The 24,105-nt window shown below is 39.3% G+C and overlaps 1 protein-coding gene across 3 annotated transcripts in view; it reads left to right on the top strand.

The window, feature by feature from the left end:
• Positions 1-24,105, top strand: part of raly (RALY heterogeneous nuclear ribonucleoprotein) — a 180,851-nt gene that overhangs the window by 130,953 nt on the left and 25,793 nt on the right. For 2 of the 3 annotated variants that reach the window (XM_041981453.1, XM_041981454.1), the window contains exons 5-8: positions 2,193-2,356; positions 7,831-7,950; positions 13,455-13,633; positions 15,142-15,189. In XM_041981453.1, the coding sequence (XP_041837387.1) occupies positions 2,193-2,356; positions 7,831-7,950; positions 13,455-13,633; positions 15,142-15,186 (508 nt within the window). In that variant the 3' untranslated portion in view covers positions 15,187-15,189. The remainder of the gene's footprint in view (positions 1-2,192; positions 2,357-7,830; positions 7,951-13,454; positions 13,634-15,141; positions 15,190-24,105) is intronic. The other variant, XM_041981455.1, reaches the window with a different exon arrangement.

Below are 24,105 nucleotides of genomic sequence, written 5' to 3'. Positions count from 1 at the left end.
TCCCAAATCCGGAAAGCTTTTATCCGGACTAATTTTTTTTTTTAACAACTGGCCCCTGAAGTTCACTCAGACTTATTTAATTTTATTTTTCAGAAGTTGTGGTGACCCACTGTGAACACTCTTCTTTTTACCAAACTATCAAATTAAATGACAGGTTCAGACTCAGAGTACTTTGTTTGTTTCATTGTAGAAAATAAAAATTTTCTTTGGCTTGGGTTGTTCCAACAATGTTCTTTTTATATTCGAACCCATCCAGTTGGCTCATCTTGTCCCATTGTTGTAACTGAGAAATGTCTGGGGCTTGTCATGCTGTGCGTTAAATGACCTAAGCCACAGGTATGTTTTTGCACTCGGACAGGTCCCGTAAAACCTCTTTGTAAAGTTCTTTATTTAAAATGACCACTGCTGATGGAATGATAGACATTTTGTAGCCCTTTTTCTTGGCCGGTGGAATCATCAGTCTGTGTCCTGACGGGAGCAGACGAAATGCAAAATGTAGAAGATGGGTGGCGTCTTAATAAATTTGGATTGCTTTTTCAGTTAGTGTTTGTTGATGTTCCTCCTGAAGTGACAACTGTTTTTGTCCAGTGATCTTGGTGGCCTGATTATTGATTTGTGTGTTTTTTCTTTTGTTTCACTGAAAGGTTTCCAAACCAGAAGATGAAATATATGTTAAAACACTCAGTTAATGATTTGTAGACCATGGTCAGAGTGCACTGGCTGCTGCTAAAGCTCCTCAGTTTCCTGAGAAGAGCGAGGTGCTGTCTCCCTTTTTTGTGGAGATAGCTGACATTTTCCTGCAAGGAGAGCGGATCATCTGTTATCGTTCCAAGATGCATTAATTGACTTTGAGTGACTTGCTCCACATTCTGGTCCTTCATGCTGATTGTCCCAACCCCCTTTTTTCTTTGTGTTAACGTGACAGACATTTAAAGTTTCTTTTATTATCAAAGTAACTACCACAACCAAAACACATTTATTTTAAAGTTGGTGGCCAGAGGTGATACTAGCCTGTTGATGAAGAGCCAAAAAGGCTTAGCTGATGACGAGCAGACAGGGCAGGCATAATGCCACACGCTATCAGCTAACAAAAGTGTGTTAAACACATTTCCACTCAGTGAAGAAAAGATCCAATAGCAGAGAGAAAGTAAAAGCCTTGATAAGATATCTGGTTTTAACGCAGTAGTTGTAATTACTGTAATGATGCAAATACACAAACACACACACTAAGATGGGGAGAAAACCCAGAGGTGGAAATGGGTCAAACCGACCCAGCATAAGTTACGACAGTCGTGCTGCTGAGCAGCTGTCTACTGCTAATGCACAGAGATTTCCTCAGATATTTGTTCTATTTCTCTTTCCTTATTCTTACTCATCAGACAGTTGGATTTATCGTCTTTCCTCTCTTATTGAAGTCAATTCACATGCAGCCCAGATTCAAATTGCCAAAACTGGTCCGATGTGGTCCATGATGAGGTGTTTGTAGTCTTTATATGTGCTGATTTCATTCAAAGGTCTATATGGGGTTCACCTTGGTTGTATTTAGAAGGCTTCAATACTTAGAGGACTGGTCCTTAAATCATGATGACCCATGGCTTGACTTTAAAAGACAAAAAAAAGAAGGATTTTTGGAACTTTAAGCAAACCACTAAATCCCTTTATCTCCCTGCCTCTGAAGAAAGGGGGAAAAAAAGAGGAAAAAATACTAAATTGAAGTCATATGAGAGGTTAAACACTACTTTTATATTAAATTCTTTATTCTGTGTTCATGTTTATCTTCATATACAGTACAGTGCAGAAATGCAGAAATAAAACTCACAAATTATAAAACCTCTAATAAATAAACAAAGCTGATGAACATTTTGATCATTTTAGTTATGTTTCAAAGTCACAATGTTTGGGGTAATATGATGGTTTTTTTATTTAAATTTTCTTCTTTTCAGCTCCTTTTTTCACCCTCCTTCTGTACTAAATTCTAAAATACTGCCTTCATTTCTCTTTCTCCTCTTAATTTCTTGCCTTTTTCTTCCCTCCTTCTTTGCTTCACTGATATCTGATTTTCTTGTTTTCCCTTTGCCTCCTTTCCCACGTGCCTTCTGTTTCAACTGTCTTCTCCAATCTTTCTTTCTTTCTTTCTTTCTTTTTGTCTTTCTGTCTTTCTTTCTTTCTCCCCTGTCCTGCCCTGCTCTCAGGTTGTATGAGTACCGTGGCAGAGTGTCTCCCGTCCCTCGTGTGGTGCCAGTCAAACGCCCTCGGGTGGCGGTACCTCTGGTACGACGGGTCAAATCTCTGCCAGTCAAACTGCTAGCATGTAACGCCTCTGTTCTCCCCAACACTAACGGCAACAAACAGAGATGTGAGTTCCTTTCATTATAAAATGTTTCAAAATGTCTGCATGTTCTATCTTCACAGCTTTTTACTATTGGTTTTCTTGAATTTTTTCACAACTAACCCCACCCTTCTGACCCAAAGCCACCTCGTCATCTTCCTGTAACGTTTTTTGTGTACATATCTGACAGTGAAGGGTTCACACTTCAGTGCCACTGTTGTCACTTTAGTTTGCATCCTGCTCATTAAAGATTCAATTCAAACCGTGTTGTGAATGTGGATCTGAGGATAGATGCTAATTCTCCTGCAGCTCTTTTCATATTTGACTTGAACCTTTTTTAGCTGCAGGGTTTGTTTCTTTCTTTTATTATTCAGCACAGCTCACAAAGCTGTTTTCATGTCAATTTTAGCATACATTTTTGATGTTTTCACTGAAATTTCTCTTCAAATTATTATTAATTACTATAAAAACAAAAATAGACATGGCAGTTGTTTTCCACAGCACTCGCTGTTTGGTTTAATAAAGAGCTGACATTTGAACCTTGACTATTCATTAAGTCTCACTTTATAATCATAGATCATGTCACTGCAACATCAGTTCAGATTGTTGTGACACAGCCTGAAAGGCACAGACCCTAATGACAACCTTACCATTGAAGTAGTTTTATTCTTGGTTACAGATTAGATTTTCACCTCTGAATAAATCAGCCATCATCAGTCTTTGACTTGATCGCTCACACAAGCAGTTATAGCAAAGGCAGTTTTTGTTGTTGTCGTCTTTTTACCTCCAGAGAAGCAACATCTAAAATGACCATGGCACTACATGATGTTTAAATAAGACAGCTCGTTGAAGTTCAAACTGAGCATCAGGATGTGGAAGAAAGAGGATTTAAGTGACTGAAGGTGGCATGGTTGTTGGTGCCAGACAAGCTAGCCTGAGTAATTCAGAAACTGCTGATGTGCTGGGATTTTCCCACACAACCATCTGAGGTTAACAGAAAATGGTCTGAAAAGGAGAAAATATCCAGTGAGCAGCAGTTGTCTGAAACAAAATTCCTTATTGATGTCAGAGGAGAACAGGGAGATGAAAAAAAGCAAGAGGAACCCAAATAACCACTGATTCTAACCAAGGTATGCAGAACACCATCTCTGAACACACAACACATCCAACCTTGAAACAGATGGGCTTCAGCAGCAGAAAACCTCACTGGGTACCACTCGTGTTAGCTAAGAACAGACTCACCAAAACTGGACAATAGAAGATGGAAAAACGTAAATAGGGGTATTATCTTGTGACACTTTGGGCCCTTTAGTAATAAATTAGAATAATTTAAACACCACAGCCTAGCTGGATATTGTTATTGGCCACAACACCTTGTAGAATCTATGACATGAAGAATTAAGGAAGTTCTGAAAGTAAAATTGGTTCCAACCCGATATTAGCAAGGTGTACCTAATAGTATGGTCAATGAATGTATATCATTTAGTCCAGAGTTATGCATGTAATGCCTGTAATTCAGTATCTAAGCTCATGTTGACCTTTATGCAGATGATTAATGGTAATGATTAAAAAGAAGTCTACACTTTGGTCTGAATCATAGCCTTTTGAAATCTTTGCTGTATTTCAGTTTCCTTTTTTGAATTTATTTCATCTTGACTGAAACAAACAAAAAAAAGTACTCCAAAGACAACATTGCAGAATTTCTTACACTGTATTCCTGGTAGACTGACAGATAGTTGGGTTTTGATTTTAGCTTAGTAGTTAGGTAGCTTTTGAGCTTTATTTTAAAGATGGTTATAAGCAAATTTACACTGTTAAGAAATAGTTGTCCACTAAGGTTCATATATTTTACTTGTTTTCATTAACACAGAGGAAATGTGAAAGTGTGAGAAGTAATGAGCTCAGCATCAACTCAGAGAGGAAAGAGACGAAAAAAAGAAAAAGACAATAGAGTAAAGAAGATTAACCAGAAATGGGAGGGGGGTACAAAATAGAAAAAAAACAAAACAAAAAAAACAGAAAAAGTGCAAATAGACTGAAAATGGTTGCATATAAAAAAAATAAAAATAAAAGTTAAACTGAGCGTTTCTTTTTTCCTCTGCAGGGTCCTTTGCTACAAACTTATTAAACTAAACTTGGGCAAAAATTGCACTTCATGGCTACTGAATAATTCATTGCCATGCACATTCAGTTGCAGTACAATGTTTTTATATGCAGATTTATTAGTAAACTAAAAGAAGAAACAAGACGATTGAAAAGACGGTGAGGCATAACAAGGGGAGTGGAAGGATGAATGTGTTCAACTAAATGTAAAATGTGGTAGTAATTGTGAGATTGTTGCAGGGAAACAAACAACCACCAGATGTGCTGTGTAGCTCCAGTTTTTTTCTACTGTCACTGATGTCCTCATCACTTCATCTACCCCCTCTGACTTTCCTCCCTCTTCTCCAGCTGCTGCTCCAGACACTGTTCACAACAAAAATTGGATTTATCTGTTTCATTCTTAATAGGCACACATGAGAACAAGACTATGTTAAATGAAATCACATCACTTCAGCAGGAACAAGATGCATAGACAATGTGATATGAGTTGTACTACACCTGCTAATTTATGAAGGATGAATGTGTCGTGGGACGGTTTGTGTGTCATGCACACTTTCAACTGTGCCTACACTATTCTTTTAGCAATTTAAGTTTGATCTGGTAAATTAAACTGAAAATAAACTTTTCCTGTTTCTTTCATATAAATGCTTCTAAAACATACTTATGTATAACCATGGGGGCTATAACTGATTAAAACCATCTATTATGCACAAAGTTATGAAGGACCTTGCTAATGAGGCTGTTAAAAGAAAATTAGTATTTAGCAATAGTAATGGCTTTCATACTGTATGTTGTTTAAAGCTTCTAAAGTTTGTTTAATTAAAAAAAAAGTAAACTGAGCATTTCATTTTTCCTCTGCAGAGTCCTTTGCTACAAACTTACTAAACTAAACTAAACAATGTTTTTATATGCAGATGATTCTTTTAAGCATTGACAGTGATAAAGATTTATACCACAGAATGCACAAAGCCTCAAAAGTCTGGCAGGGAACATTTGTATGTATTTGTATATTCAAACAATGTTAGGCCCCTGATGTTCATGCAGAGTTTAGAGGCCAGATGCAAAAAAACTGTGTTCAGATCTGGAATCATGTGTAGATTTCACAACTAAATGGGGCAAAAAAAAAAAAGCAGGCCATCATCAACACAAAATGTTCCAACACAGGCAGAAAAGAAATATTTCAAAAGTTAATCAAAAACTCTTGTAACATTATTAAACATGGATGCAGTATTTATGCACCACATAGAGCATATTTACTATGATAATAAAGTTACGTACGCTTTGTGAAATTGTCTCTTTTCATGAATTCTGCTTCACCCTAAAGTTCTTGTCCCTTTCATTGTATGAGGTTTAATTTGCCTTGAAAAATTGTCTGTACAAATATTCATGAATGTGCACGAAGTATGTATATTCTCATGTTACATTTATAATGACCATTTTGTACAGAAGAGAATGACAGGAATGCTTTGTCTCCACACATACTTTTGTCCATGAACCACATCTGCTGAAAGCATTTTGCTGTGCTCAGCTTTGGGGAATTGCTGAATGGCCATTATCTCAAGTGTCTTGACGTTTTGTTGTGAAATGTTTGCACGTAAATTAAAATAGTTGTGTGTTTTCCCAAGTTGTATATTCTTCCTTCAATTTTGAATGTGCTTGTGTGCTTTTGTATTTTGAGCATTTCTGGAATCACTCTGTTTGTCTGATACTCTTTTGTTGTTGTTGTTGTTCCTCAAACATATTTATTAAAATTCACAAACATTTCAGTCAATCTGGGAAATTTGATAAGAATTAAATGATTTTTATGGGTATTTTTTGTATTTTGTATTTAAAATCTGAGCTCTTCTAAACTGTATATGTGAAAAATGTATACATCCATACTTGAACAGATTTCTTTGCACTTTTACTGCATAATGTTAAAGATACAGATAAGTAACCATCAGTGCAATCAATATTAACTTTAAAATTTCCTAAAAAATAAAGCTGAGCTGTTAGAATTACAACACAGAAATTCACTGAGATGGAAATCTATAAGGATTTGGGAATGTTTCCTCCATGCTCTCCTACAATCTGTTAAAAAATAAAACAAACAAACAAACAAAAAAACATAAAATATTCAAAACAGATGGAAAAAAATATCCAAATTGACCTCTTTGATATTAACATCGCAGTTGGTGTGTTTGAGCACTTTTTGTCATGACACAGAACAATTGGCCCAGAAAGTAAAAGTATCACTTCATACGTATATGAAGCTGCAAATCCATTAATAACTTGGAAAAAGTGTTAAAGACATATAGTTTAACTATATTTTATGATGGTGAGTGGTTGAGGGCAAAATAAAAAAATATGACCACTTTACGTGAAAAACTACATGTAATATTTAAATATGTGGTTTTGCTCATGTAGTCACATGTTGAATACATGACTTGTTTTTTTTTTTTTTTTTTGTTTTGGAACATTTTCTTGCCAACAATATGAAACTAAAGCAAATTCTCAAATTCTCTGCAAAGCCCCATGTGAAACGTATATGATCACTTCTGATGTTTTTTTAATTACTAAAATAGCGTGAAATATGTTCAACATGTGTGAACAGATATGAAACACATTTTTTACATGGAAAACATGTTTTTAAAACATTGTCATGGTAATTACATGTGAAACCTATGTACCACAGGTGAAGCCCATGAACAATTCAATGTGAAATGCAAGAAAATATAATGTAAAACCTTTCACATCACATGTGAAACCCATAGAATACCCACGTAAATTTATATGCAAAGCACAAGCAAACATGCATGTATCTATGGACACTCATCTGTAAACTCATTAAATCTACTAATCAGATTTAGATGAAGATTAGTAAGGGTAAATCCCCTTTCTTTAGCAAATCTTGGATACACTAACTTTAAGGGTGAGCCACAAACTTGCTGATCTGTTGGTGGTCGAAGGCTAAAGCATGAATGCACATATGTTGAAGTATTATTGAAAATAATACACATTGTGTCCTTTTTTCATGTAAATGTAGCTTTAAAATTATAACAAAACTTAAAAAGATGTTGCAGAAACAGTAAAGAAGACTATTCCAAGAAATACGGATCACTCTGAGTGTGTGGAAATCAGCCCAGACTGTTGTTTGACTCCTCGGTTGAATTATTTTCTCAGTTTGGCTCTGTTTTGTAATGTCATATATATGTTTTAGTGTTTCACCTCATTTTCCAGCCTTTGTCTAAAAAAGTACACATTATGCTAATCCATCACTTCTATGATGGACCCACACGGAGAGTTTGTGGAATTCTGACATTGTTAAATGTGCACGTCGACTTTGCTCTCTGCAGACTTATTAATCAGAGCATGAACATCTTTTTTCTTATGTATGTGTCTCTGTCTGACTCCACCAGCAGTACGAGGCACAGAGCTCCAGGCAATCAAGTCAGAGTTGACTCAAATTAAAACCAACATCGAGGCTTTGCTGGGCAGACTGGAGCAGATCACAGAGGACCCACACATTACCCCCACAGGTGACACATGCACACACGTTAACATTATAATTACATCATATTGGGATTTAGATTAAAATAAGGCCCCTGTTCATACAACACATTCTTTGCCCACTTACACATATAGATACTCTATTAAAAGCCCTTTGTGTTCATTTTTAATGCAGCTGATACCCTTTAACATAACAGCCACTGTCCATTCACAACTGTTTGACATTTGAAGGAAAGTCTATGCTCATTTTTACCACAAGATGTCAGTAATTCCTACATACTGAACCTTTAAGCCATGAAAATAACATATTTTAAATTATTTGATTATTTAATCAAATATTTTACATTTAATTTTACATTATTTAAATGCAAACTTGTGCTATTTAATTATTTATTTATTTGATTATTTATTTTTCTTTGCTGATTTAAAGATAATATCAGGATCATCAGTCAAAGGATCTATAGCCATAGATTTTCCTCCAAGTCACTAAAAACTGAAACAATTTCTTGACATCAGCTCTGCCATTGAGCTCATTTTACATCCAACACAAAGCAGAGACAACAGACACACATGACACCTCCACAGTTGGACTGTTTGGGACAGTAGGAGTAAATCCTGGGCATAGAACAGGAGTGTCCAAAGTTACATCTGGTCTGCCAATTGGATACCAAAACTATCTCAGGTATGTCACACTTGAAAGATTGACTCACTCACTTGAAAAATTTCCTTTTAAAGTAGTTATGGATTGTTTTAATTACCATGGGATATGTGTCACTAAACCTAATCACTTGTTTAAAACTAATTTTCTTTCCCTATTTGACCAGTGCAAGGAATTATTGTCTAAATGGTCCCCATTATCTTTGTCTTTAATCAGCAGAATTAACTCTAAAATGATGGTGCTTCCAAAGTTTCGTTTTCCAGTGTCTTCTATATGGATTCCATAACATCCAGTGCAAACATCCGATGTATGATATGGTTGGAAACACTTTCATTTGTAGCCGACATCACCAGTTTGGCCTTCCATGGAGTCCCATATGGACATTAGGACTTCCTTACCAGCAATGTTAGGTGCATCCTTCCTCTCGCCTCTTCTCTTCCTAATACTAATGAAGTAGTTCATCAGTCCCTTATAATTTGGTCTCAATTTAGGAAGCGTTTTAGTCTCCAGTCTTTCTCACTTCAGAGTCCAGTTGCTGCAAATCCTCTATTTGTTGCTTCTATGACAGACTGGGCATTTCATATAATTTTTATATCTGGAAAATTTGCAAGTTTTTCTCAATTCGCAACCAAATTTGGTATTCTATCCACACAAAGTGTAGAGGTGCACCAAGCGCATTGCTTCATATGTGCTGGTCCTGTCCTCCATTGGTCAGTTTTTGGAATTCTGTTTTTCGTACAGTCTCTGAAGTCCTGCAACATCAAATTAGATCAGATCCAGTGTGTGCTATCTTTGGCCCCGGAGCTTGAATGTTAAACTTTTCACTTTTATTGGCCAAACGTGCTATACTGCTTAAGTGGAAGGATTCTGTACCCCCTTCACATGCACAATAAGTAAAAGCATGGATTTGGAAAAAATTTGATATACAGTTTGCGAATCTGAAAATAAATTTCATAAATTGTGGTGCCGTTTTCTAGATTTCTTTGAGAGATCGACAGCAATTGCTTTTGAGTAGTCCACTGATTCCCCTCCCTCCTCTCCATACCCCCACCGCTCATTTGTGTTTTATTTTATTTATTTTTTCTAAGTTTTTGTGTATGTCCTTTTTGGGGGGGGGGGGGGGCAGCTGGCTGCTTGTGATTTTCTGTCATGTGTTTTGTCTTGCCTTGTGGTGAAAATGTTACATATCTGTATTATATAAGTCATTGACACTCTGCTTAATAAAAAGACCCTTGAAAGAAAGATAGCCTCACACCTCAATGACATACTCACCTTGTCAGTGAGCCAGGTGCAACCTGCATGTCTAAAGATCAGCTTCATGTTTCCCTCTAGTGTTAGCAATTTACCTTGTTGAACATGCATTGTTTTTTTGTTGATGGCATTTTTCACTATATATTTGGTTACAATTTAGTGTCTGCAAATTTTGTTTGTTGTCGTTCTAACTATGCCTTTATTGTTATTTTGCCATATTGATGTTTGTAGCGTGTTATTTGCAGTGATGAACAAGAATGCATTTGCATGCATTAAAAATAATTAAAAGAACCGCAGTTTACATTTATTTGTGTTTCACACCTAAAATCGCTGTTTGGCCCGCAGCTCTCTGGTACATTTTCACTTTGGCCCTTGGATGCAAAAAGTTTTGGCACCCCTGGTATAGACAGTAACATTAAATGCTTTGTTGATGCATGTAAATATGAAGGTAAGCTGAAGCAGACCACTTAACCACTGGCAATTTCATATGCCAGGGGTTAAGTTTATTTAAGTATATTGTAGGAAAAGGTGTAGTATTCTCATGCTAGCTTGCAAAGTAAAACAGTGACAAAGTGGGTTGAAATGTGTGTGGTGCCTGTTTGGTTTTCTCTGTGTATGATGTCATTGTAATCAATTTCAGACATGCTTATGTTGATCAGTGTATTGCATTGACTAATATTAATTTTAAATAAATAAATGTACTCAGTGATTTGTTTGCAGTCTTGTTTCCTTCCAAAGTTTAGAACAATGATGAATGATGCTTTGATAAAATACATAGCCAGTGTTGTAATTAATGCATATTATTGGTTAATTTTTACAGAAAATTGCAAGCAAAATAATAATTTTAGTGATGCATTCTTAGTCAGAACCTATTCCAACCAATTGACAGCGCTGAGATGTTTGGAACTTTTGAAAGCTCCATGGACCATGTGCCAGCAAGTTCAAAGAATGTCTTAACTCTTTCTAAAAGACAATGGGTTTGCCAAGTTGCTAAGGTTTATTGTTTTTCTTTGCCTGCCACAATCTGTGCAATGTCTTTGTCAAGGACAACCAAGTCAAACCACATTCAGCATGTAGAATGACAGCATGACTCCATAAGGAAATAGTTTTGATGCTAAACTGGCCTCCATGCTGTCCAGACTTGTCATCAAATGACAACATGTGGTCCATCATGAAGCACAAAGACAGCAAAGGAGGCCTTGAACTGTCAAGTAGTTGAGATCCATGAAACAAGAATTTCAATACGACAACAGCTGCTCTCCTCAGTGAGAGTTGTGTGAAAAAAACAAAGTAATGACACTGCGTTAAACATGCCCATGTCCCAACTGTTTATTTCAACATGCAGTTGGCCTGAACAAAAAAAGTAAAAATAAGTTACAGTTTCTGCTAAATTATTTAGTTTAAATGATTTGCATGTCATTTTTTTTCAATGTACAATCTACAGTTTGCTTCCAGTTTTTATGTTTGAAATGGTGCTGCACTCAAGTGTGGGACTATGATTTAAAGGGATAGTACACCCAAAAATGTGTTTTTTTGAGCTGTAAACAACACAGTATTACTTAATTGTGATGAAAACCACATATACTGTTGATAAAAATATTTTTTTTTTTTTATTTATTTAAAAAATGAGATTTTGTGGGTAAAAAATCGCTCATAATGCCGCTACAGGGTAAAACCAGGTTTTGTTTTCCGTGATGCAGAGCCGTATTTGGTGCTTCTCTACGTCATGAGAAAATTTTAAACGCCTCAAAGCCCCTCCCTTCATAACAGCGTAACAGCGCTAACGGCTCATACTGATACGGTTCATGTGTAGCTGAGAAGATTCAGAAAAGTCTTCCACCTTAGAGACCACTCTGTGGCATAGGTGCTTTGTGAATCTCGCTTTCCATCTCTCTATTGGCCACTGAGCTGCCATCTGTCAAGCATTTCTGTCTGTGTGTCCCGACCCGCCCACTCTCCGCTCCCTGATCACCCCACACCTCCCACCCCACCCCTTGTAGTTTCTGGCCTTTTTTAAAGTTGGCAATGGGTGGAGTCACTCAAAAAGTAAGGGAAGTAGTTACACTTTAATTAGATAATGACCCAGGCTCTCAGGCTTCTCCTACTCGTTTTTGCCTAGGGCCCAAAAGGGACTTTGTTGAATTCATGAAAAGATGAACCATAAAAACAATATATATTTTTGTTTGTTTGTTATAAAACTATTTACCTACATGAAAAACTTTTACAGTGATGTTGTCAGTCCCAGCAAGAATGAGATTATTTAACTGGAACTTTTGTCATGGTTATCTCATATTATCTTAACACCTTATATTATCTTAATAGACTGCGTAACGCCATCATGCAATGCAGAGGTAATATTCTCAGTATTTCTGTGAAATCAGCTTTATTGAATGTCGTCAAACTACAGTCAAAATCACCTAAACTCCATTGTCTAAAAAATGCATTGACAAATGTAGACCTATTTTGATCACAAAAGATCATAATCTGTAAATCTTGCAATGGTGATATATTAGAAAGTTTTACTGAATATTACAATTACCATTTTTCTTTTAGTTTTTACAAATAACTTTATAAAAATGTGTGTTTTTCCAAACACTGGCCCAGCAGTGTTTTATGACTTCCTTTAAAAATGCAGATGAACATATTTTAATCAGACACAGAGAAACACCTTTTTTTTTTTAAGAAATATGAGTATAGATTATTTTGTTGGTTTTTTGTTTGTTCATCACTGATAAAGGTTGATGTTAATCTCTTATATGGAATATAATTACCCTAAAGAGGATAGAAGATGTAGAAATAGAGAAAAGAGTTCTTGTTATCTTCTCCTGATGTGTGGTATGTAGAGAGTGCTGTGAACTGTATGGTCTGATGGGAAGTGACTGACCTGAGGGCTCAGTGTAGCATTTTGTGACCTGTGAATCAGCTTTTATCTGCACTGTTTGTCAGAATAATTTCTGAGAGCCTTTTACAAAGCCTTCATAGTAAAGGAAAAACTAGTACCATGAGAAAACATACGGGATGAATCAAAAGAGAGTGTTGTGTTCATGTTTATATGCTTTTTAGAAGTATATATATATATGCTATGACCAAGATTTACCAAACCAGAGGCAAAAGAAGGTCTAATTTATGCTTCACATTTTTCTTCATCCTCATACAGACTTTTGATATTCCAGTAAATGTGTAAGGATTTTGTACATGTGCAAATCTATTTTTTCGTTTCCAGCTGATTCAGTAGCAAAGAAATACATAGTATATTCAGGAGAAAGCAAACAAAAAGTTTTGGTCTGTCAAAAGAACTCCTGTGCTCTCAGACTGGCAAAACACACTCTTCCATACTTGTTAGATTCAGCCTTCAGGACCACTAATAAAAGAGAAAAGAAAAAGGGGTTTCAGAAACATCACACCTTACATTTCACCCCTGGCCAGAGGTATGAAGCTCAAAGTGTCAGTTATCCATTCTTCATGATAGTAAAAATGTGAGTTATTGTGAGTTATGCGCAGAGAAATAAATTTGTGGGAAACGCTGGTTAAGGTTATGTAATTCTGTAATCGAGGCTAGCAGTTTCTTGCTGTGATACATTTGTGTTATATTTTCTTTCTGTTTCACTGTGCTTGGTCATGCAGACTTGATTAAAGCGGAGGAGTGTCAGAGTGAGGAGGCGTGGCAAAATGGGGAGGAGTCGAGTTCAGACCTAGAAGATGAGGAGGAGCAGAGACACAACAGTGAAGTCGAAGAGGAGGAGGAGGAAGATGAAGAAGAGGAAGAGGGAGAACACAGGCAGGATGACACCCACAACCACATGGTGTGTTTTCCTTTCCTGTCAACTTGAGTCCAAATGCTTCAACACTATCTGGCATAAACAAACCCACACGCCTTGATATTTCTTTTTGCTTATGTTTATACATTTCCATAACATTTGTTTCCAGCCAGCAGAGGTGGACTTAACCGTTATCAAAGATCAACATTCACCTTGAGCCTTTAAGTAAAATTTTCGCTGCTAAACATATGAATTAAACCGAATTAAAACTAAATAAAAAATGTTCAACAGATGGACAGAATATGTTTCAATAACAGTTTCATTGCAGCTAAAAGAACTGCTTAATATCAGACCTGTTCAATGTCAATAATAAATAATTTAAAAGAAAAATAAGATGGGCACAATAATACAAGCAGTAACTGTTAAATGAAAATAAAAAATGGAGAAATAATTTGACAGATTCAGGTTCACCTTTTGAGAAGTTTATAACAAAAGTGAACCATCTGGAAGACTACTGAAAAGAATAAGCATACATACAGTTAGTAGATAAAAAAAAGTGTTGAAAATTGGTGAAAAATACAGGAAGAGGAACCTAATGGCTGTTTTTGCCTTGGTACCCAAAATGACTTAATCTGCCCCAGCTAGCCAACGTCACATTTTGTTTTTTGTTAAGAGCTCGTGTTGAGGCTCCATTGTGTAAAGTCTTCTCCATAACATCCCATAGAATCTCAGTGGGGTCTGGACTCCATGAAAATGATGTCTAAGATCCCTGAACAACTTTTTCTGTTTGACCTCAACCTGAATATACTGAATGATCAGGTTTTCCCAGTCACTTGTGCATAAAATACTGTTCAGTTCCAGTACCTTATGTACTTAGCGTTATGCAACTGGAAATGCTCTTTCATTATTAGACATTTCTGTGACTGCTACTGTCAGTTTTCTTCGATTTGATTAAATTTATTTAATCATTTTCCATACCTGCTTAATCTGAGTTTATCCCAACTACCATCACATAAGAGGTAGGTCCACCCTGGACAGGTCACTTGTCAGTCGCACAGTTGAACTGATTTCAGCAACCATTTAATTAATTAATTGATTTAATTGATTTTGGATGATTTTCTTAAGACAATAGTTCTTCCTTTCATATAGTGGTTCACAGTTGTCCTTTGCTTCAGTTAGGATAAAAAAAAAAAACGTTGCCAGCTGAAACATATACATCATTGCAGTTATTTTTTGTGTCAGGCAGTGCACAAAGCCTGAAAAGCAAGACACCCTATGGAAAACAGCAGGGGGCACAGACACTTGCTTAATATAAAAGACTGATTAACTGCTCTGCTTTTGTTTTTGTGTTTGGATCTGATTAACATTGTCCAGACTTCATAGTGACCAAGTGGCTGAATAATCTCTGCACAATGTTCCATCTGACTAACTCAGACATTAATCTTTCTACGTTTTGCCCTGCAGGCATTCCTAGAAAAATCCAGGGCTGCAGCGTCAACATGAAAACAGTTATGTGTTTTCTGACTGGTTTGCTATTCTGTTGTTTTGTTCAGGAGAACAGTCGCCTATCGTCAGAGATGGATCCCATTCATCCGTGAGAGGTGAGTTTTGAAATTGTGAAATTTAGTTTAATTTTATACACAAGTAAAGATATTGCAGGGTAGTGCCTCCTCACTCTGACAGTCCTCAGCTGACCTCTGAGGTTTAAAGGGATTGTTTTAAAGGCTGCTCATAAAAATGTTTGTTTCCTGTTAGACTCATCCTGCAGTGTTTAGATTAGATAGATAGATAGATAGATAGATACTTTATTGATCCCGAGGGAAATTCAAGCATCCAGTAGCATATACATACATTAAAGGTTAGTACTTGACATTAGGGGTTAGTACTTAAGCATAACTAGACTAATTTAAAATTAAATAGAGGCAACGGTAGATAAAGAAGACCATTATTATGGTCTATGTACATATATACTGTACAGGTGATCAAGTATGTACATATGTTGACGGTGGTAGCCAAACAAGGTGCATGAGTGAAAAAGTGCAGGATGTGCAAAAACTGCTGAGACAGTGTTAACAGAATGGGATAAGAGCAAATGTGCTTCCAAATGAGAAAAAGGCACATGTCCATAAAAACTATTCAGACTATGGTTGTGGTTGTGACCCCTGCGCCCTCAGCGAGATGTTGTACAGCCGGATGGCCCGGGGTACGAAAGAGTTTTTGAGTCTGTTGGTGGAGCAGGTCAGGGACAGTAGTCTGGGGCTGAACACACTCCTCTGCCTGCTCAGAGTTCTATGCAGAGGGTGAGAGGAGGAGTCCAGGATGGTCAGGATCTTGTCCAAGGTCCTTTTTTCTGCCACTGAGACCAAAGAGTCCAGCTCTGTGCCCACCACAGATCCTGCCCTTCGGATCACTCTATCCAGCCGTGCTGCGTCCCTTTTCTTTATGCTGCCTCCCCAACACACCACAGCATAGAAAAGGACACTGGCCACCACAGTCTGGTAGAACATCAGCAGCAGTTTCTTGCAGATGTTGAAGGACCTCAGCCTCCTTAGAAAGTACAGACGGCTCTGTCCTTTCTTGTGGATGGCGTTGATGGTCTCTGACCAGTCCAGTCTGTCATCAAGCTGCAGTCCCAGGTACTTATATGAACTGACCGACTCCACCTCCACACCCTCTATGGAGACGGGCCTCAGGTCTGATCTGTTCCTCCTGAAGTCCACCACCACTTGGTTTTGGAAGTGTTCAGCTTCAGGTGGTTCGCCCTGCACCAGCCAACAAAGTCTTCCACCAAACTCCTGTACTCCTCCTCCTGTCCATCCTTAATACATCCAACTATGGCAGTGTCGTCTGAGTACTTCTGCATGTGGCAGAGCTCAGACTCATACTGGAAGTCTGATGTGTAGATTGTGAACAGGACAGGGGAGAGCACAGTGCCCTGTGGTGCTCCGGTGCTGCTGACCACAGTGTCAGATGTGCAGCCACCCAGCCTAACGTACTGTGGTCTCTCTGAGAGGTAGTCCACAATCCAGGAGACCAGATGTGAGTCCGCTCCCATGTTATGCAGCTTGTCTCTCAGAAGAGTGGGCTGGATGGTGTTGAAGGCGCTGGAGAAGTCGAAGAACATGACCCTCACAGCGCCGCTGCCACTGTCCAAGTGAGTGTGTGCCCGGTGAAGGAGGTACAGGATGGCGTCATCCACCCCCACCTTTGCCTGGTAGGCAAACTGCAGGTTTATTCACTTAACAGGCCCTAATGAGGAATCCTGCAGCTCAATGATGTTTAGTTCAAATTCATTAAATGTTGTATGGGGCAGAATGATTATTGAGGAATGTAAAATTAATTTCTTTAGCAGATCTTCTACTTTAAAGATTTGGTTGTTCAGTGAGGAAAATTAGATATAAAGCAGTCTGGAGTTTTTCTAATCTAAAACTGGGTTCAGTGGTGAAATTACATAACAAATGCTTTGTATAAAATGCATAATTTCCTTTAGGTAAAGCATTTTGTTTTTAATTCAGTAATAAAATGAAAGTAAATAGGCGTGATAAGTTTCAATGACTAAAACATCTTACTGTCCAAGTTTGTGAAATCAGTCCAAATCAGATGTAAATAGGTGGAAAATCTGAACAATATGTGAAAATGATCTGTTTTTAATGAAAAGAGGAAATTAGGAATTTGCGCAGGCTTGGGGCAAAGAGTTATGAAAATAAAACAAACCACCATGTGTACATCCATATGGTCACACTAGATTTATCCACAATTCTTTGCATGCCTTACTAAATATACATTAATCAAAAAATCATTCATGGTTCACCACAGAAAGGGAAAGATCTGGTTTTGATAGAGGTTGTGTCTTCATAATTTAACCATGCAAATACAGATCAGTTTTTTTTTTTTTTTTTGTCATTTTTCCAAATGTTTTAAATCTGGCTGGGAAGCAAAGAACCATGTTTTCATTTAGCTCAAAACATTTTATTCTCTATGCTCTCTTTTTATCTATTTTTTCAGTTTTGTCTACCTGATTGGGACTGTTTTTATCCTATTGATATTTTTATACTTACATTCAGTTTAGTTCAGACAGTAACTAGAGATGGGAGTTAATGTTTGTACAGAACGGGGTATGGGCAGGTGGGGGAAGTGTACATGCACTGTTTGTTTGTGTGTGTGTGATTGTGTGTGAAAGAGACTACTGTGAGGTGTATTTTAATTTTCTGTTATGTACTCTGGTGTGTGAAGGCTTTAAAATTTCATTTTTAATATGCATAATTTGTTTTTATTCTGTAAAGCACTTTGTGTTGCTTTGTGCTTGAAAAGTGCTCTACAAATTAAATTTGATTTGCTTTGATAAGTTGCATCAACTGAATCAGGTTAACCTTTTCAGGCCATTTTGCTCTTCATTAATAGACATTAATATCTGACGGTAAGCCAGCGCGTAATCATCCTGCACCAGCTTCAGCTTTCAGCCTGGTCATGAAACAGGTGATCATCTCCTGCTCTGAATGCAGCTACTGCTGCTGCCAGAAGCCTCTTCTGACTGCTTTTGGACAGGGGAGGGGCCTGCACAGCAGCACCCACTCCTCATTGAGAAGAATAAACTACTTCCATATACGTCAGTCTACAAAAGTCTCCAATACTGAAAAAGTCGCTAGATTTGTCGCACAAAAAAGGGTCGCTAAGTTGGCAACACTGCACATACTGTGTTGGTGTGTGAGTGCGCCGCTTTGAGGTGAGGCAGAGTACTGTTTGCCTCACCTGCTGACTTTTCTCTGCACTTTATTGTACGATAAATGGGAATGTTTTTCTCACAAATACATTAAATACATTACACAGACTGTAAAGAGTCATGGTGTATAACAAATATTTCTGTAAAGTTCATATTGACGATATGCTGAGGAACAGAAAACGGCACGTGTCATGCAACCCAATTTGTATTGGATGGCACAGTCAGAGCTGAGGCACAGCTCGCCCGTGCCTCCACCAGGTTTCTGCACTGGATTTGATCAGAAAATATTCAAATTTGGCAATTTTTACTTAATAAACTGTCAAAAACGTTAGTCATACTGAAAATACATTTTTAACACAGATCAGTGGAAAATATTAATATTTATTGTATGTTTTTTTCTTTATCATGACTGCCTCACCTGCCTCCCCTGACCGCTAAGGGATAACATTTAAAAGTGCCGGTACTGCGTACCGGTGCATACCGGCCCACTTGAAGCACTGCTTTCAGCAATACTAACTTTGTGCATGATCATGATCTTGTGCATGAAATAAGAAAAAAAATATTATTTACACATTTAAATTATTAACAGCATCTGAAACTTTGCGCTCCAGAAATGTGTCAGAGGTTAAAGCAAAACTTGAGGAGAATAGTGGCTTCTGCTATTACCTTGTAAAATTTTTCTTCCTATCCATCCATCCATCCATTTTCTGCCGCTTATCCAGGGTCAGGTTGCGGGAAACCCAGACTTCCCTCTCCCCTGCCACATTTGCCAGCTCGTCCGGGGCATTCCCAGGCCAGCTGAGAAATGTAGTCGTTCCAGCATGTCCTGGGTCTTCCCTAAGCTTCTCACCTCATCAGGGAGAGCCTGGCAACACTGCAGAGAAAACCAATTTTGACCACTTGTATTCGCAATCTCATTCTTTTAGTCACTACCTACAGCTCATGGCCATAGGTGAGGGTGGGAACGTAGATCGACTGGTAAATCGATCTTTTTTGGCTCAGCTCTTCATTCACCACGACAGACCGATGCAGAGTCCGCATTGCTGCAGACGCCGTACTGATCCGCCTGTCGATCTCCCGCTCCATCCTTCCCTCACTCATGAACAAGACCCAGAGATACTTGAATTCCTCCACTTGAGGCAGGACCTCATTACCGACCCAGAGAAAGCATTCCACACTTTTCTGGCTGAGGACCATGGTCTCGGTCTCTTTGGAGGTGCTGATTCTCATCCCAGCTGCTTCACACTTAAATGTAAATCGCTCCAGAGAGAGCTGAAGATTACGGCCCGATGAAGCCAACAGAATCACATCCGCAAAGGGCAGAGATCCAATCCTGAGGCCACCAAATTTTGTCCATTAAAGTTATGAACAAAATTGGTGACAAAGGGCAACCTTTGCGTAGTCAAGCCCTCACTGGAAACTAAGCTGATTTACTACCGGAAATGCGGTTTAAGCTCTGACACCGGGGACAGGACAGCTTGTGCAAGGGGGTCCGGCAACCCCCCCCCCCCAGGAGCCCTCGGGGGACACAGTTGAACGCCTTCTCCAAGTCCACAAAGTACATGTAGACTGATTGAGCAAACTCATGCCAAGAAGAAGACCCTGAAGAGGGTGTAGAGCTGGTCCACTGTTCCATGACCAGGACAAAAACCACACTGCTCCTTCTTAATCCGAGGTTCGACTATCCGATGGACCCTCCTCTCCAAGACCCCTGAATAGACCTTACTAGGGAGACTAAGGAGTGTGATCCCCCTGTAGTTGGAGCACACCCTCCAGTCTTCCCCTTTAAAAGAGGGGGACCACCACCCCTCTTTTCTCAATCTGCCAGTCCAGGGTAACTGTCCCTGATGTCTATGTAATGCTGCAGAGGCGTGTCAGCCAAGACAGCCCTACATCATCCAGTGCCTTAAGAAACTCCAGGCGGATCTCATCCACCCCTGGGGCCCTGGCACTGAGGAGCTTTTTAACCATCTCAGTGACCTCAGCCCCAGAAATGGTCCCCCAACTCTACTTTTTCATCAGAAGATGTGTCGGTGGGATTGAGGAGGTCTTTGAAGTATTCCCTCCACTGACCCACAATGTTCCGAGTCTAGGTCAGCAGCCCCCCATCCCCACTGTACACAGTGTTGACAGAGCACTGCTTCCCCCTCCTGAGCTGCCGGATGGTGGACCAGAGTCTTCTCGAAACCATCCAGAAGTCATTCTCCATGGCCTCTCCAAACTCTTCCCATGCCTGAGTTTTTGCCTTAGTGACCACCGAAGCTGCATTCCTCTTAGCCTCCTGAAAAACCCATCAGCTGCCTCCGGGGTCCCACATGCCAAACAGGCCTGATAGGACTCCTTCATCCAGCTTGACGGCATCCCTCATGCTGGTGTCCACCAACTATTTTGGGGATTATCGCCACGACAGGCATCGACGACCTTATGGCCACAGCTCCGGTTGGCTGCCTCAACAATAGAAACACGGAAAACAGCCCACTCGGACTCAATGTCCCCCTCCTCACCCGGGACATGATTGAAGCTCTGCCAGAGATTGGGAGTTGAAACTCTTTTTGACATGGGACTCTGCTGGATGTTCCCAGCAGACCCTTGCAACACGCTTGGGTCTGCCAGGCCACCATCTGAGCCAACTCACCACCAGGTGGTGATCAGTTAAAAGCTCAGGCCCCCTCGTCACCCGAGTGTCCAAGACATGTGGCCACAAGTAAGATGATACGACTATAAAGTTGATCATCGAACTGCGACCTAGAGTGTCCTGGTGCCAAGTGCACACGTAGACACTCTAATGCCTGATCATGGTGTTCATATTGGACAATCCATGATGAGCAACAGAAGTCCCCTGTTACGACCCACATCAAGAGCATGACTAGGCGCAACACAAAAGTACATCGGGACAGATGTAAAAGTTGAAACACAACACATTTTATTGACATAAACATAAATACTGGTTAAAACCTGGAACAAAATGTAAACAAGTGTTGGGGTTAGTGAAACTGCTGAAAATAAATACAAAAGGTTTAACCGTATACCATATACAAAAACCACAGAGTAAAACAAAGGAATGTCCTTAACTCGGGGTGAAAACGGAACAAACGAAAGGGCAGCATTTCCAATAAACTAAGCAAACTCCGTCACAAACAAAACCCTGATCTAGCCCAACACAACAAAACCTATAATACAAAGAATAACAAAATGGCAGAACACAAACTAAGGTGCAGCAAAGCTTAAACCAAAATTGTGTGTATAACGAAGGTGAGTCCAAACTAACCAAGACTATAACCAAGTCCCCTAAAGGAACACAAACAGCCATGTGTCCCCACTGTAAATATAAAATAGTCTTGCACCCAAAAGGACAACCATATAGCACAGCGAACACACAGAAAAGCCATGCCACCGTGCCTCTGCCAAACACAAAGAGAAGAGGGCACCTGCGCTAATCAGCCTCTCTCATCTAAAGTGAGGGGAAGCAGCCTGTGCCGTCTGCTTCTCCCTCACGACTGAACACTGCAGCAGCTCTTTATTTCCTGCTTTCCCCCAAACTGCAGTTTGATTGGCTGAGTGTAGAACCAATCAACGGGGAGGAGACTGGGGGTGCAGTTGATCCAGCCACTCAGAACGGACACCAAGACCAGGGATTTGCATGAACAACAAGCTCCAGCTGTCTGGAATGAGTGGCACCCATAACATCCCCCAACAGAATGAGGGAGTCACTGGAAGAAGTGCTCTCTAACAACCCTTCCAAAGACTCCAAAAAGGGTGGGTATTCTGAGCTGCTGTTTGGTGCATAAGCACAAACAACAGTCAGGACCCAACCCCCCAACTGAAGGCAGAGGGAGGCCCTTGTCCACCAGGGTAAACCCCAACGTACAGGCACCAAATCAGGGGGCAATGAGTATGCCCACACCTGCTCAGTGCCTCTCACCGGGAGCAAATCCAGAATGGAAGTGGGTCCAGCCCTTCTCGAGGACAGTGGTTCCAGAGCCCAAGCCATGCATCGAGGTAAATCCAACTATATCTAGCCAGAACCACTCAATCTTGCACACCAGCAAGGAAAACCTGGATCCACTGATTTGACTCATCATAAGGGTCTATTGAGCTGCGCTTTGTCTGGTCCCTCCCCTAGAGACCTGTTTGTTATGGGTGACCCTATCAGGGGCATAAGGCCCCCGACAACTAAGCTCCAGTGATCTTCAGGTCATGCAAACTACTCCACTGTGGTAAGGTGGCGGCTCAGGGAGGAGATTTTTTTTCCTGTGTAACATAAATTTTCCGACAGATACATAAAGCTGCTTGTTTTGTAGATTATTTTTCTGGCATTTATGAGCTGTTTTGATTAATAGTGTTAACAAAGTAAACAATTTGTCCAATTCTTGTTTGATAGCTGTTGGGATCGATTCCAGCTTGAATTCAATTAACAGGTATAGAAAATTGATGGATGGGTTTCAATTTAATTACTTATAAACAGCGTTGCATCAAAATAAAATTTAACACTGGCTAATTTAATCTGGAACAGCCCCCTTTTCCTCAACTTCAGCACAGCTATGTAAAGCAAAATAAAACAAGCAGTTGCATTCATCTTGTTGACTTTGCATACATTTGGCAAGTTAAAACACTGTATTACCATCCATCCATCCATCCACGCATCCATGCATCCATCCATCCATCCATCCATCCATCCATCCATCCATCCATCCATCCATCCATCCATCCATCCCTGAGATTTCCTTCTAGTGGGACATGCCTAGAACACGTCACCAGGGAGGTGTTCAGGAAACATCATAACCAAGCCACCTCATCTGGTTTCTCTCAGTGCAGAATAGCACAGATTCTAATTTTAGCCCTTCCTGGATGATCAAGTTTCTCACCCTATCTTTAAAGGAGAGGCCGACCACCCTGCGCTGGAAACTCATTTCAGTGGCTTGTATTCGCAATCTCGTTGTTTTGGTCACTACCCACAGCTTGTGACCATAGGCGAGGGTAGGAATGTAGACCGACTAGTAAATTGTGAACTTCCATCTTTTGGCTCAGCTCCTTCTTCACCACAACAGACTGGTACAGAGTCCACATCACCGCAGATGCCACACCAGTCTGCCTGCCCATCTCCCACTCCATCCTCCCTCACTCATGAAAGAGGTCCCTAAAATACTTGTGGCTTCCTAATTGATGGATTTGACATTGACATCAGCTTCCGATATGGAAACATAAGTTGTATGGGCGGAACTTTACAAGAAGGGACGATGAGCTGTATCTAAGGGTACATACAAATCATAGATATAACTGTTTCAGTTAAAAGATTTGTTACTGCGCCTGAACTTTGCAGACTCAAACCTCTGTTATTTCCTGACAACTGTATCTGCTTTTGATTTTGCTGTGCTCCTGTATGTTTTTTTTTTTTTTTTTTTCTATTCTCAGTTTAAATTAAGGGATTTCAATGGTTCATCCTGTGGTATTTAATGTGAGACACAGAAATGCCCTGACAGTCTGTGTCTGCTTCTTTTTAACAAACCTGACATCCACACTCCTTCAATCTTTATTTCCCAGAATTTTCGTCATGACATATCCATAGACATAATGTCTGCTTGATACCTTCCAGGAAAAGAGGCCCAGAGCCGTTTATGAAACAAGTGCTCACTTACTTGTAAAAAAAAATACATTTTGAAAAATAAATTTTAGTGCCAAAAGAGGATTTTAGGATATAACCAACTCAGTACAGTATTTTGTATGTCTGGGTTTTAAGATCAGTTATCATGGTAAAGTGACATACTAAATGAACTCTTACATAAGAAAATAGGATTTG

The sequence above is a fragment of the Melanotaenia boesemani genome, chromosome 3 (assembly GCF_017639745.1).
Source record: "Melanotaenia boesemani isolate fMelBoe1 chromosome 3, fMelBoe1.pri, whole genome shotgun sequence".
Classification (NCBI taxonomy): Eukaryota; Metazoa; Chordata; class Actinopteri; order Atheriniformes; family Melanotaeniidae; genus Melanotaenia; species Melanotaenia boesemani.
The sequence above is the reverse complement of the archived record's forward strand: the minus strand, read 5'-3'. Positions and strand labels throughout refer to the sequence as shown.